The 14,593-nt window shown below is 45.9% G+C and overlaps 1 protein-coding gene across 1 annotated transcript in view; it reads right to left on the bottom strand.

Moving 5' to 3' along the window:
- Positions 1-1,314: 1,314 nt before the first annotated feature.
- The window catches only part of LOC5564669 (pancreatic lipase-related protein 2), a 29,513-nt gene continuing 16,234 nt past the window's right edge, over positions 1,315-14,593 (bottom strand). The window contains exons 2-4 of the mRNA XM_021839181.1: positions 2,667-3,088; positions 1,828-2,606; positions 1,315-1,766 (exon numbers count right to left, since the gene is read on the bottom strand). Coding sequence (XP_021694873.1) covers positions 1,469-1,766; positions 1,828-2,606; positions 2,667-3,088 — 1,499 coding nt within the window. The 3' untranslated portion in view covers positions 1,315-1,468. The remainder of the gene's footprint in view (positions 1,767-1,827; positions 2,607-2,666; positions 3,089-14,593) is intronic.

Raw genomic sequence — 14,593 nt, 5'->3', positions numbered from 1 at the left:
AAATCATATATATTTCATTCTGATACAATCCGTTCTGGTATACTAATACATGTTGATGACTTTTATTGCGAAAATTTGTTCAGATTATTCAAAATAATTCAATGAGCGGTGAATGGAGCAGGAGCGGTGAATGGCGTCCATATGGTAGAATCAGTCTAAATTGTAAGAAAACTTGTGTTTCGTCTAGATTGCATTTAAAAGTTTAATTTCTAAATAGTAACATGGAAAAATAGGAAATTGTTTAATAAATTAACTTCGCCTTCTTGGTGTTGGATTTTTTTATTCTTGTTTGCTTTTTACTAATTCTCCGGAAGTATTGTTAGGAATTCTGTGACAATTTTTCTGAAAGAAGTTTACAAAAGAAATCCGCCAGAAACTCACCTTTATCATGTGAACTTATGTACCGTATATTTTTTGTGATAATTATGTACCGTACTCTAAGAACCCTGTGAAAGATTATGTGCATTTCTTTCTGAATTTTGAGGAAATATAATTTGTGATTCAGTGAGATTTGTTACGCAGTGTGTTGAATGGACAAGGTATGATAACCATATAGTAGTGCGCGATCTTGCAGCACAAGGTGTATGATAGAGGGGCGCACCGTTGTACCGGCTAACATGACTTATTGATTGTTATCAATTTACACTGTTGGGTTGAAATTTCACACCTCCAATGTTGAAAATCTAATTTTCTAATTTTTGCTATAATCTAAGTTTTATCAAAACAAACAGCTGGCTATGTCATATGCGCTTCCAATATGGCTGAATAAGCGATTTCACACATTGAACTACCTCCCTTTCAAATACCTTGGTTTCAACAATACCAAAGTGGTGAATGTTGAAGATTTTTTAGTGGTTGTCCAGGAAGATGCGCTGTTAAGGCATACTGAACACATAGTATTTTCCCGTCCATCTAAAATAGGGCAGCGAAATTCCAGCTGTAGTAGTTCAATCCATCCCTACATCACCAAACCAGATCCACCTGCTTCATTCTGGAACGGTTGATATGTCTATGGTCCTCACATAATCACGGTCTTAGTACAGACCGACGTAAACAACCTCACTCTCCGTGAAGTGCCAGTTGACGTCAGACACGTAACTCTTAATGGCGCTTATCAGTGCGTTCTTTGTACCCGCATTCACGGCCCAAGATCAAGCTCCGGTTCGCACACTATGACGAAATCCACGTATTCTACTTGCTGCAGTAGCAGAATACAACACAGTTATGGGACTTTGCTACCGAGGTGAGGATCCGTCTTTACAGATAAAGCCAAGGGATTCGTTCTTTCCACTCACAATCAGAACGGCGACCGCGTGGTTCAAGATTATTGCGTTTAAAATACTAATACGTGGTTACTTAAGTGACTAAACATTAAACTTAATGAGATATTTCTAAGTTTACTGGTTGATTTGCATTGATGCGGTGCGGGGTCTCTGAAGACCCCTGAAGACAACAGCAGCGAGCCCGTTCAACTGAGCTCGGTTTCCAGCGGGACCGGATAGTAGCGGCAGTTCGCCATTGTGAACCAACTGTCCACGTTGTTCGTCACCGGCATGTTGTAGCTTGGACAGAGCCGGATCTTGCTTTTGTACTCCAACGACTGCAGAATGATGTACTCGATGTAGACCCGCGGGGAGTTCAGGATCCGCCACGTTAGTGGATTCAGGAAGCTGGTGTTGTACTCCCAACTGACTGCTAGCTTCCGCGGTTTGCCCACACTGGTACCGGCCAAGACTCGGGTGTAGTTCTGACCCGGTTCGTATAATCTACAACAGTGAGAAATGTGTTAGTAAGGAAGAACTTGAATATCAGAAATGTAATACTGACTCAGCATCTTCACTGAACGCTAGCTTGTCCGAGTGTTCGCCCTTGCTTCCGTATATACTCATATGGAAGCGGCCGATCTCTCCCCCGTGGATAACACTCTCTTCCGTATCGGAGACCTTGATCAACACCTTGTAGTGCGTACGACAATACGGCTCACCAGCACCCGTGATGAAGAACGCCTGAATTTCCTGATTTCCAATCAATTGTTTCGCGTCCAGCATTTTTCGGTAACTGTTCTGACTATGGAACCCAAACTGGAAGCACATATGGCCATCCTGATCGCAATCGAAGCAATCTCCAGCCAAAAACTGCTCGTAACTTTCGCAAGTGATCGCCGTAAACGGGCACTTGGTACGCATACTCTCAGTGTACAGATGTATCGCCCGACCATGGCTACAGCTAAAGAACTGGAACATGCTTGAGATCCACATTCCATCCTTCCGCTTCCTGAGCGTCTGATCGCACCCAGGCTGGTTGAAACCTCCGTTCGGGTAGAAATCCAAGTGCCCAATGGGCTCGTACAAACCCAAGCCGATCTTCGGAACGAATGGCGTCGCGTCGCTGTGCACGATGTCCACGTATTTGGCATCCGTAACATCCAATCGCACCATCGGATTCGTTTCGGTGAACGCCAACTCGGCCGGATCCAGGCCGGTGATACGACCGAGTGTCATATTGAAGTCTTTCTTCAGATAGTACCCGGTGTAGCCGCACAGATGTGCTCCCAAGGAGTGACCGATCATGTGAACGTTATCTAGGTCCTTAAGCCGGAATTCTTCCTGTAAAGAAATTTGCAATGTTAGAAAACTTGTAACGATCGTAATCACTTACAAACTTACAGCAATCAAGTTGATCATATGCGCAGCGATCGCTCCCACCAGCCGGATGTTGGCACTGGCTTGGTTGTACGGGGGGCTTGAACCGCCACCCCAGTCGATCACAATGCAGGTGCTTTCGGCGTCCTGATCCAGAATGAGGTTGATCATCCGCTCGACCCACTTGGCTTTGCCCGACTCCAAAAAGCCGTGCGTGATGACGTAGATCCGCCCCGTGGCGTTGATTCCCACATCGAGCAGGTAGTCCGGATCGTCCAGGTTGATGAACTTGGGCCAGGTTCGCGCTCGGTGGTTGAACACCGGAAAGCGAACGTCCAACTTAGCGGGGGACTCCGGGTAGAGAGCGATAGGGCGGCGCTCGTCCGTCCACGGATGGGTAATTGGGAAGCATCCGTACATTCCGTAACATACCGGGTTGTTGGGATCTGGAAGTAGGGGAAAGTTGTAGTTAGATTGTAAAGCAGTCCTTTGAACTTCGAACTAGAAATGCAAGGGAGATGGATCTGATAAATCTAATTTAAAAGTCTGACAATAATCATTTAAGTGTACGTAGCTGTTGCCAGGGATCTCATGGAAATATCTGGGTCCCTAAAAGGCTGTGCAAATTCGTACAATGTGTTACACTCCACAACGAGCTTTCTAAAGGAAGGATATTTTTCCGAAACCCGTCAGGATCTCCAAAGAAATCGATCAGTAATTCCAACGAAATTCGACTAGATTTCAAAGGAAATCCGAAAGGACTTCGAATTATTGTATATTGAATGACATTTGACTGAAAACATTTATACGTGCATATGCATTAGACAGTTTCACAAAAATCAAAATTTCTGGGATTCAACCAGTCACCCCCTAGTCCTAGCTGCAATACTAAAACAAACTACCAGTCAAATTTTCATCCAATTTGGAGAAGATTAGGAGGTGCCTCAAGTCGAATTTGTGTTTTTTGGCTATTTTTTACATTCAAAAAATTCTAACGAGAATTTGGAAAAACGAAAATCAAAATAAATACCACTAGTTGAACGTATTATTAGTACTTTACAACTTCTGAGAACACTGTATGCCGATTAGAGATGGCTTTGACCTCATAAAATTTATTTCTGTTCATTAAAGTACCTGTAAAACATACATTTCTCTACAGTTTTTGTTCTACAAGATTCTTAATCTCATGCCTAATCATAAAAGTTCAACCGTAGTATCATTCCTTTGTTATTTCTGAACATTATTGTAGTACATCATTTTTGTCTCCGAATTACAGATAAATTGTAAAAAATCGTCGGAAATACGACATTCCTCATTCCCCTGCATTTAGAGCTGCTGCCAAATGGCGCAATTGCTGACATGTTACAAAATTGAACATAGTAGCTTTGCTTTTTCAATGATGGATGATGATTGAAGAAAACAGCTATCAAATGTCACCAACGCAGTCGTGTTTCAAACAACATTCGCATTTGATGCCAACCAATTACAAATGTGATATAGCCCCAAGGTTAAGCTCCTCGACTACCGATCTTGAGGATCGGAGTTCAATTATGATTCTTTTTTTCGAGTGAAACCAATTATTTTTACAGAGACGAATGCCCCGTCAGGGCAAAGTCTCTTAAAAAGAAAAAAAAGTGAAACCAATGTTTATTATATGCAGCATAGAAAATGGACTAAAGGCGCAAATCAGTACTTTCTCTTCATTCACTTAGAAGTGGGAGATTTTTGTGATTAAGACTCAGACACAAGATGCACTTTTGAACAATGAATCGTGATGAAATTTTTTGGCCTCAGGTCATTTGGTCCATGGCAAAAAACAACACTCTAAATGAACTCCCGTAATCAAACTCTGATCCTCAAGATCAGTAGTCGAGAGCTTAACCTCGGGGCTATATCACATATGTAATTGCTTGGCATCAAATGCGAATGTTGTTTGAAACACGACTGCGTTGATGACATTTGATAGCTGTTTTCTTAAATCATCATCCATCATTGAAAAAGCAAAGCTACTATGTTCAATTTTGTAACATGTCAGCAATTGCGCCATTTGGCAGCAGCTCTAAATGCAGGGGAATGAGGAATGTCGTATTTCCGACGATTTTTTACAATTTATCTGTAATTCGGATACAAAAATGATGTACTACAATAATGTTCAGAAATAACAAAGGAATGATACTACGGTTGAACTTTTATGATTAGGCATGAGATTAAGAAACTTGTAGAACAAAAACTGTAGAGAAATGTATGTTTTACAGGTACTTTAATGAACAGAAATAAATTTTATGAGGTCAAAACCATCTCTAATCGGCATACAGTGTTCTCAGAAGTTGTAAAGTACTAATAATACGTTCAACTAGTGGTATTTATTTTGATTTTCGTTTTTCCAAATTCTCGTTAGAATTTTTGGAATGTAAAAAATAGCCAAAAAACACAAATTCGACTTGAGGCACCTCCTAATCTTCTCCAAATTGGATGAAAATTTGACTGGTAGTTTGTTTTAGTATTGCAGCTAGGACTAGGGGGTGACTGGTTGAATCCCAGAAATTTTGTTTTTTGTGAAACTGTCTAATATGCATATTCAGCAATCATGTTAAGAAAAGAAAGCGTTACGCGCAACACTGCCAGCTACTTGCTAGCTGTTCTGATGTCAATAAAGAGATCGAAAGATCAGTTCTGATCGTGAAGTAAATCTGAACACAAGTTGTTCTTTTTCAAGTTATCCTCCGGAAGAATACCCCCGTAATCAGTCACCCTTCTTAAACAGTAGTGAGCGGACATTTTAGTGGCGACGAGAGAATTTGGAAGCGGCGGAATCTGGCACGACCATTTCGAAGAACGGATTTTCCCTTTCCGTAGAACGAGCTGGAGTAGGCAGCGAAAATTAGCTGGTGACAATCCGGTTCAAGGTAGAAGGTAATAGTGGAAAAAGTGGTGAAACCGCAGCTATTGTTTGAAGGTGAACAGTTGGCGTGGTTTTTCGGTGGTAACAAAAGGAAATAAAGCGCCTTTGTTAATTGGAACGCCATTTGCGTTCGTTGGTGGCGTGGCGTCGTTTCATTGTGAACAAAATAATAGTTTATTAGAACTGAGATTTTGGAGTAGGACTACGTTTCTGCTTACTATGAATTCTTTTAAACATATCGAAGAGTTAAATATCAGTTATTAAGAGTGTCTTTTTCCTTTATTTTTGAGAGGTTATACATCGTAACATCTTGCGGTGGACCTTGCCCTTGCCGTTAAGGATCTACTACGTTTCATCCGGTGGATTTCTGGTGGCTTCTTAGCATCTTGGTTTGAGGGATCATCTGTTCAGGTGAGTTTTGAAATATTTGACATTTTAACCTTGTGGTTGAAACGGAGTTGCATAAATTGTGCCTCTTCCATTTTGAGTTTTTTTTTTGCTCGAAAAAAGGGATAAAAAGATATTAGATTAAATTTTCGACGAACAATTGCCAATTATTGTTGTGCATCCATTCATAAATTTATTATCTGTATTTCGTGTAGATATTGGCTAATATGTCATCTTACGTGGTGGCTCCCAACATTGAACCCTATCGTAAGGGACAGTCTTTCGCTACGTGGATACAGCGACTTGCTTTTCACTTCCGAGTTAATAAGGTCGACGATGGTCAAAGGAAGGACCAGATGTTCCTCTTGGGAGGCGACTATTTATTCAGCGTTGCCGAGAAAATTTATCCTACGGAAGCGCTTTTAGAGGAAGTGACCTATGAGGTACTTACCCAGAAGCTCAAAGAAGTCCTGGACAAGACGGGTTCTGTCTTGCTCCAGAGATACAATTTTAGTACCAAAGTTCAGCAAGCTGGCGAGTCAGCGAGCGACTTTATTTTTTCTTTAAAGCTTCTTGCGGAACACTGTGAATTCGGTGACCAAAAGAACCGCCTTATACTTGACCGTATTCTCGTTGGATTGGCTGACGGGTCACTCAAACATCGCCTTTTTGCGGAAGATAGCACAAAATTGACCCTGGATCAAGCCGAAAAGATTATCGCGACTTGGGAAATGGCGGCGGCTCATACAAAGGCTTTGACTAACAATGAGGATGTTGGCTTGGTGGCTTCGTTGAATACTAGGAACCCACTGACTGGTGGTAGAGGAGCAGTTATCCAAAGGATGAGGGAAGTATCCCAGGGTTTCCGTGGTCCTGTAAAAAGCCGGCTAGGTGTTCGACCGGCAGAAGATCGTCCGCATAGTTCACGTGTACACTTCAAGTCGCAGCATTCCAGATATCGTGATTCATCCGCTGGTCCATCTTATAACCGATTTCGGAAGAACGGTGAAGGACGTGCTTAAGAAATTCCTACTAGAACCAGAAATGCTAAAATTGAGTTTGGAAGACCAGATAAATCTTTTTTTATTTAACTATAGAAATAACAATTTGACGATGGAAGGCAGTTTCCCTTCTGAAAAGGTTTTTGCTTATACACCAAAGATGTTGATCGATTTGGTTAACCCAAAGAAACACTATAGGCAGATGCTGGTACCAAAAACCCCCGATGTTGAGTCTTTTTTTTTTTTTTTCCTTCTAAGCAATGGGGGGATAATCTGCTCAACAGACTCCGGACCGAGGTCCGAAAGTGTGGGGTTGGGGACCATTTACTACGTACAAGCAGTAAACAGGACTACACCCCCGACCCACTAAACCATTTCCATTGCCGCCAAACCCTTCGTCTCTCCGGGACCACCAAGAAGGCATTGCTTCGGAGAGGGGCTATTGCACATCGCATCCTCCAGGTTAGCTGCGTAGCCATGCAGCAACGAACATCGATGACACGCTTATGGGGGTCCACCAAGGTAGCATGCTGGCGCATTGCCAGCTTCCCGGGTGGTCCTCACCTCCCGTTGTCCGCTGAAGGCGGGCAGGGTCGACCACTAAGCCCGCGCCCAGCTGCACCGCAGGTATCAAGAACTGATACTGCGGGCTTCGCAATTTGACCTACTGAAGGCTCAGGCCCTATCAGCTAGCACCAGCTGGGATTGCTGACGAAGGGGCCTCCACCTGCCCCGAACAACCAGAGGCTCGTATCCACCCAGTAGGCCGGCGCCACGACAGCAGCGCTACCAGGATGTTCTCCCCGCGGCCACTTAATCACTGTAAGGGTCGATTTCGACCGTAGGGCACCGGTATGACCTACGTAGCCGACTGCGAACCCTTGGACCACCTGTTGATTAGCGTCTGCACTAGTCACTCCTCGAGTCCACACGCCACCTCCTTTGGAGTTCCGAGACGATGTGGGTGATAGCCGATGAAACGGCATTCCAGCCAAACTCGTCTGCACACATCCTCTGGACCAAATTGTCCGGAGTCGTGTCCCGACCGCATGTGGCAAACATGCGGTCACGCATTGTGCGGAAACGCGGGCACACGAACAAAACGTGTTCCGCCGTTTCCTCTAAACCTGCACAAACTGGACATTCGGGAGAACCCGCATGACCGAAACGGTGTAGATATTGTCTAAAGCATCCATGACCCGAAAGGACCTGTGTTAGGTGGAATGTTAGTTCCCCATGGCGCCTATTGACCCAGATATCTAACCTCGGAATCAACCTGTGAGTCCACACTCCCTTGGTGGAACTGTCCCACGCACGCTGCCATTTGACCATGGAGGCCAGTCTGGCAGTCCTGCGTATGCCTCTTGTGCCGCGCATTTCGAAGCACTCTATGTCTTCCATGATAAGGATACCAATAGGCATCATACCGGTGATGACACAAAGTGCATCGTGTGACACGGTACGGTACGCGCTCGCAACCCTCAGGCACATTAGCCTATAAGTACTCTCTAGCTTGCTACGGTAGCTATCGGTACTCAAAGCCGTGCCCCAAGCCGGGCCACCATACCTCAGTATGGACGAGGCGACACTGGCCAGAAGCTTACGCTTGCTGGCGTACACCGCAGAGCTATTGGACATCATCCGGGACAGTGCCACAATAGCTGTGGAGGCTCTCTTGCAGGCATAATCGACATGGCTACCGAAGGTAAGCTTGTCGTCGATCATCACCCCCAAGTGTTTGACGGAGCGCTTCGAAGTGATTGTGCAGTCACCTACACTGATCACCGCTTGCTGCACCGACTTTCGGTTGTTGACAACAACAGCCTCCGTTTTGTGGTGAGCCAATTCCAGTTTCCTGGAGCTCATCCACTCCTCCACAATTGCGATCGAGTGGGCTACAGTCAATTCCACTTCTTCGATCGATTCACCGTAGACCTCCAGCGTAATATCGTCGGCAAAGCCAACGATGACCACACCCGCCGGGAATTTTAATCTCAACACCTCGTCGTACATGACATTCCATAACACCGGACCCAGGATGGAACCTTGCGGGACTCCTGAGGTTATGTGAAAGCACTTCCGACCCACCTCTGTGTCATAGACTAATACCCGATTCTGGAAGTAACTTCCGAGAATCTTGTACAGGTACTCGGGTATCCCCAGACGCAGGAGCGCATCAGCAATAGCCGCCCAGCTGGCACTATTAAATGCATTCCTTACATCCAGAGTCACTACTGCGCAGTAGCGAATACCCCTCCTCTTACGCTGGAGTGCTATCTCAGCGGTTTTCTTAACCGTCAGAATAGCGTCTACAGTGGACCTCCCTTTCCGGAAGCCGAACTGGTTGCCTGAGAGACCATTTACACCCTCGGTGTACCTCGACAGTCTGTTGAGGATGATCTTCTCGAGCACTTTCCCCACCGTGTCAATCAAGCATATTGGTCTATACGCCGACGGGTCACCGGGTGGTTTCCCCGCCTTTGGCAATAGTACCAGGCTCTGCCTCTTCCACGCATCTGGAAATACTCCCTCGTCCAGGCATATCTGCATAGCAGATCTGAACATACCGGGAGCCTCCAAGATTGCGACTTTGAGGGCCAGGTTTGGAACTCCGTCCGGACCTGGTGCCTTCCCCATGCTTAGGGATTTTGCAATCCCTACAAGTTCCTCATCAGTTACTCTATCCTCATCACCAGCCCCAATCCCCGGCTGTCCTACAAAAGGAGGCCATGGGCTAGGGTTGTGGCGCGGGAAGAGCCCCTCGATGATCCCCTCCAGCATCTGTGGAGACTGCTCCGTAGGAGCAATTGCACCTCTTGTCTTCGCCATTACGATCCTGTAGGCATCACCCCACGGGTTCGCGTTGGCACTCTGACAGAGTCCCTCGAAGCAGGCCTTTTTGCTTGCCCTTATCTCAGACTTCAGCGCGACTTTGGCAGCGGTGAACACCGCCCGTCGTTCTTCACGCTCCTGCTCGGTACGTGCTCGCTGCATCCGTCTCCTGGCCCGTAGGCAGGCACGGCGCAGGTTCGCAATAGCTTGAGTCCACCAGTATGTCGGTGGTCTCCCATTCCTAGGGTGGACTTTTCTAGGCATGGTCGCATCGCATGCACGCGTAAGCACCGCTACCAGTTCGTCCCCGCTTAGGCCGAGTAGGTTACGCTCACGGCGGAGCGCCTCCCTAAGTACTTCATCATTGAAGTACGATGTCTTCCACCTACGAGGGCTTGGCCTTGACCTAGCCGCTTCCTCAACCCGCTGCCTGCTGTTGTTGTAGTCGATACTGTAGCGAACCGCCAGGTGGTCGCTGTGAGTGTAGGCATCGTCTACCCTCCAGTTCGAACTACTCGTTAGGCCAGGACTACAAAAAGTAACGTCGATAATCGACTCCGCTCCGTTACGGCTGAAGGTACTTTTGGCACCAACATTAGCCAGATCGACATCTAGCACGGCCAGTGCCTCTAGCAGGATTTGACCTCGCTGGTTCGTGTTACGGCTTCCCTATTCCACGGCCCAGGCATTGAAGTCACCCGCTATTACAACTGGCCTTCGCCCTGTCAGCGCGGTCGTCATACAGTCCAGCATCTGCGTGAACCGCTCGGTCGACCAACTCGGAGGCGCATAGCAGCTACAGAAGAGGACCCCGTTTACTTTGGCGATCACGAAGCCCTCGTAGGTAGTAGACACCAACTGCTGGACAGGGTATTTACCCGTTGTCCATATCGCCGCCATTTTTCCGGATCCATCCACGACCCAGTTGCCGTTGCCGGCGGGTACTCGGTATGGGTCCGATATGATGGCGATGTCCGTCCCCCACTCAGCAACTGACTGGTACAGCAGTTGCTGAGCTGCGTCACAGTGGTTCAGGTTCAGCTGCGTTACCTGCACTGTGATTTTTCGTTGATGGCTCGTTTGAAGGTCGGGCACCTTGAGCCTCCCGTTGGGTGATTGTTGTTCACGGACTTGCCGGAACAAATCAAGCACTTGGGAGGGTTCTTGCAGCCTAGTGCCTTATGACCTTCCTCACCACAACGCCTGCACAACTTAGTCCTATCAGGGCCTTTACAGCCCCAGGACTTGTGTCCAGGTTCCCTGCACCTAAAGCAGATCACTGGTTGCTCATGTATGTTCAGTGAACATACTGACCAACCAACCTTGATCTTACCTACCTTAGCGGACTTATTTGCGTCTGCCACAGGTAGGTGTACTAAGGCCACCTGAGTACCTGCCGGACCTTTCCGTAGCTGAACGGCGGTGGTGGGCACCTGCACTTCGCACTGTTGCCGCAGTGCCGTGACGAGCTCTTCTGCGTTAGTGATCTCGTCAAGGTTCATCACCTTCAGAGTCACTGACTGCGTCAGAGCCCTCACTTCAACACCAGCGCCAAGGACCTCTTCCGCCAAACTTTTGTAGGCGGCGCCCTTGCGCTCCTTGTCGCGCTTAAGCTCGAGGATCATTTCACCTGTACGAGTGCGTCTGACACTGCGTACGTCGGCTCCTAGATCCGCAAGCTTCGCGTCACTGCGCATCGCCTTCAGGACTTCCGAGTACTTGGACTCTTCCGTCTTGATGATGATCGCATCACCCTTTTCGCGCTTGGCACCTACCCTCCTACCTTTCTTAGGTCTGGTATCCCTGCGCTCCTGATTCTCCTGTTTCTTCTTCTTCTTCTTCCTCACTACGGTTGTCCAGGGGGCGTCCCCCCCCTGCTCCGCCCTGACCTGTGGTGATGGAGGACCTCTCAAAGGTCGCAACCCCCTGTTCCCATCACTCCGTGAGGGGCCAGCCTTTTCGGGCCCACCCTTCTCGGCTTTCCGGGACGCCTGGCTGATGTTGAGTCTATAACTGTTTCAAATCATACTAATATACAATTAGATCCGTTGGACGCACTAATACCTGGGGACGTGCTGTGGTACAAGCGCAACGTTCCACACATGCATGAAAAATGGATCAAAGCATCATTCCTAAAAAGACTTTCGAAAAATCTTTAACAGATCATGGTTGGAAGCGGGGTAACAACAACCGCCCATCCAACGCAGATTCGAGTCGTTAAGAATGGACGTGGAGCATCTGACCAGAACAGGACGTCGATGCGTGTGGTCCAGACTGGTCGGCAACTTCCGACTGATGTCCCAGAATCCGAGATGCCCATCGAGAACGACGAGATTACTGTCAGGCAGTTACCTGATCTGAGTGACGATGCAACAGAAGTTAGTACAACAAGAAGAGCCAGGAAAAGAAAACATATCGAACCGGCAGAGCTTACTGGCCTACCGAGGCGTTCAAGTAGAATTAAGAGATCGAGATTAGACAGTGAATTCGAATATTATTAAACCCAAGATCATATAACTAGAATTGTATTTCCTTCAAACTTTCCAAAGGGGAAAGGACTATTGTATATTGAAATAACATTTGACTGAAAACATTTATACGTGCATATGCATATTCAGCAATCATGTTAAGAAAAGAAAGCGTTACGCGCAACACTTCCAGCTACTTGCTAGCTGTTCTGATGTCAATAAAGAGATCGAAAGATCAGTTCTGATCGTGAAGTAAATCTGAACACAAGTTGTTCTTTTTCAAGTTATCCTCCGGAAGAATACCCCCGTAATCAGTCACCCTTCTTAAACAGTAGTGAGCGGACATTTTACGAATGAGCTCCGAGACTTCAAACAAAATCCGATTCTGACAAGCTCAATAAGGACATTCATTGGGAATCATGTCGGATTTGATTGAAAATCTGTCGGATTCCGTCGGAAATTTGTCGGATTCGGTCGGAAATCTGTCGGATTTAATTGGAAATCTGTAAGACTTCCTTGTAAATCTGTCGGATTTCGTTGGAAATCTATCAGAAATTCTTGTAGGATCCAAAAGAAAACCTTTTGGATCTCGGTAGAATACATATATCGAAATTAAAATGTATTAGAAATTAGATTGCTGTGGAAGTCTTAGGGCATGTTAGTAAAAATTCTATTGGATTTTAATGGTCCTTGTCGGATTTCCTTGTGTATCCTGCCGGATTTAGGTGGAGATTATATCGGATCTGTTTGGTGATCCTATGGGATTTTGACGGAATTACCTTAAAGTTTGAATTTTGTTGGAAATCCTGTCTGATTTCGTTGAAAACTGTGTCGGATTCCGGATGTTTTTTTTTTCAAAAGGAATTCTGTCGGATTTTGTTGGAACTCATGGACATGCTGTCGCATTTCAAATAAGAAGCTGTCGACTTTTTATGGAAACTCAGTTGATTTTCGATGAAATCCCGTCGGGTTTTAAAGGTTCTTAGATCGTTCCTTAACGGATCTTAGGGCCTTCCTTAGCTAAGTGGTTAGAATCTACAAATCAAAGCCATGCTGAAGGTGTTTGGGTTCAATTCCCGGTCAGTCCAGGATCTTTTAGCAATGGGAATTTCCTTGACATCCCTGGGCTGCTTGGGCACGTCAGGAGTTAATCAACCAGTAGCCTAGATAGCCGCGTAGTGCCGGTAGCGATTGTTTCATTTGGCTGAGAATTAACACTACGGACTGCCTGTTACGGGGGTAAAACTCCACTTCACAGGTGACCCCTGTGCTACCCGGAGCAATGGCGCAGGTGACCTTGTGTTTCTTTGAGATAATCGGCTGCCCTATTTCAGTCTCTAGCCTGAGGCTAAATAAGGGTGGGATTATGAATATGTTGCTATTTTATTTAAATTATCACCTATAAGGTTTCGCATTATGTGTTTTACACAGTGTATTCTGTGTGTAGATTCCGATGTGTTTTTTTCGTGCTGAGATTGCAAAAAGCTCAAACCTGCCTAGTTTCGGTAGTGGTTACGGTTAGGTTAGCTCAGATCAATCTTCAGCATACAAGAACAGCAACGATCAATCTTTGCAAACTCATGCAAAATGGTACAGCCCAAGTGGCGCTAGTTCAAGAACCCTACTTCCGTAGAGGGAACTTCTATCTAGGTAACCTTGTGGACCCAGTTTTTGCTACTTTCAGCAAATCTGAAATGGCAAACTCGCGTTCTATGCCCCGCGCATGCGTGCTCGTTGATGAAGCAATCGTTGCAACACTCATTCCTGAGTTAACTACCAGAGATTTATGTGCTATCACAATCGATGTTTCTGTTGATGACCTAAACAGGAAATACGTCTATTGTTCGGTAAATTTATCACATGATGAACCATCCCCAACGGATGACTTCAAACGAGTTGTTGTACACTGCGTAACAAAAGACCTTCTGCTGATTGTGGGTAGTGCTGCCAATGCTTATCACATCATCTGAGGCAATTTGAGAGGCTCCTGTCTGATGGAAAACATAAGTAGTACAGATCATGGATTACTTAACATAGTCAATCGTCCAACCTTCATGGTATCTATTAGAGAAGAAGTGTTAGACATAACGCTCTGCTCGAATAGAATTAGTCACGAGTTGACAAATTGAGTTTTTGCGCAAATGCGATTCCAGTTAAAAATTCAAATATGCGTAGAACGGCATTAACCTTCTAAACTATGTAAAGCTTCCGCAAACGATCACCAGGAACGGGTATGTAGAGAACGTCCGCCTTCTGAAGCTCCGATTTGATGTGATGTAACGAGATCGCATTCCTCTCGAGTTGCTCTCGTATAAAGTGGTGAAGATAGAGACCGTGAGATCTACTTGACGGATTTCACGC

Source organism: Aedes aegypti, chromosome 1, assembly GCF_002204515.2.
Source record: "Aedes aegypti strain LVP_AGWG chromosome 1, AaegL5.0 Primary Assembly, whole genome shotgun sequence".
NCBI lineage: Eukaryota > Metazoa > Arthropoda > Insecta > Diptera > Culicidae > Aedes > Aedes aegypti.
This window is presented reverse-complemented; position numbering and strand designations above follow the sequence as displayed.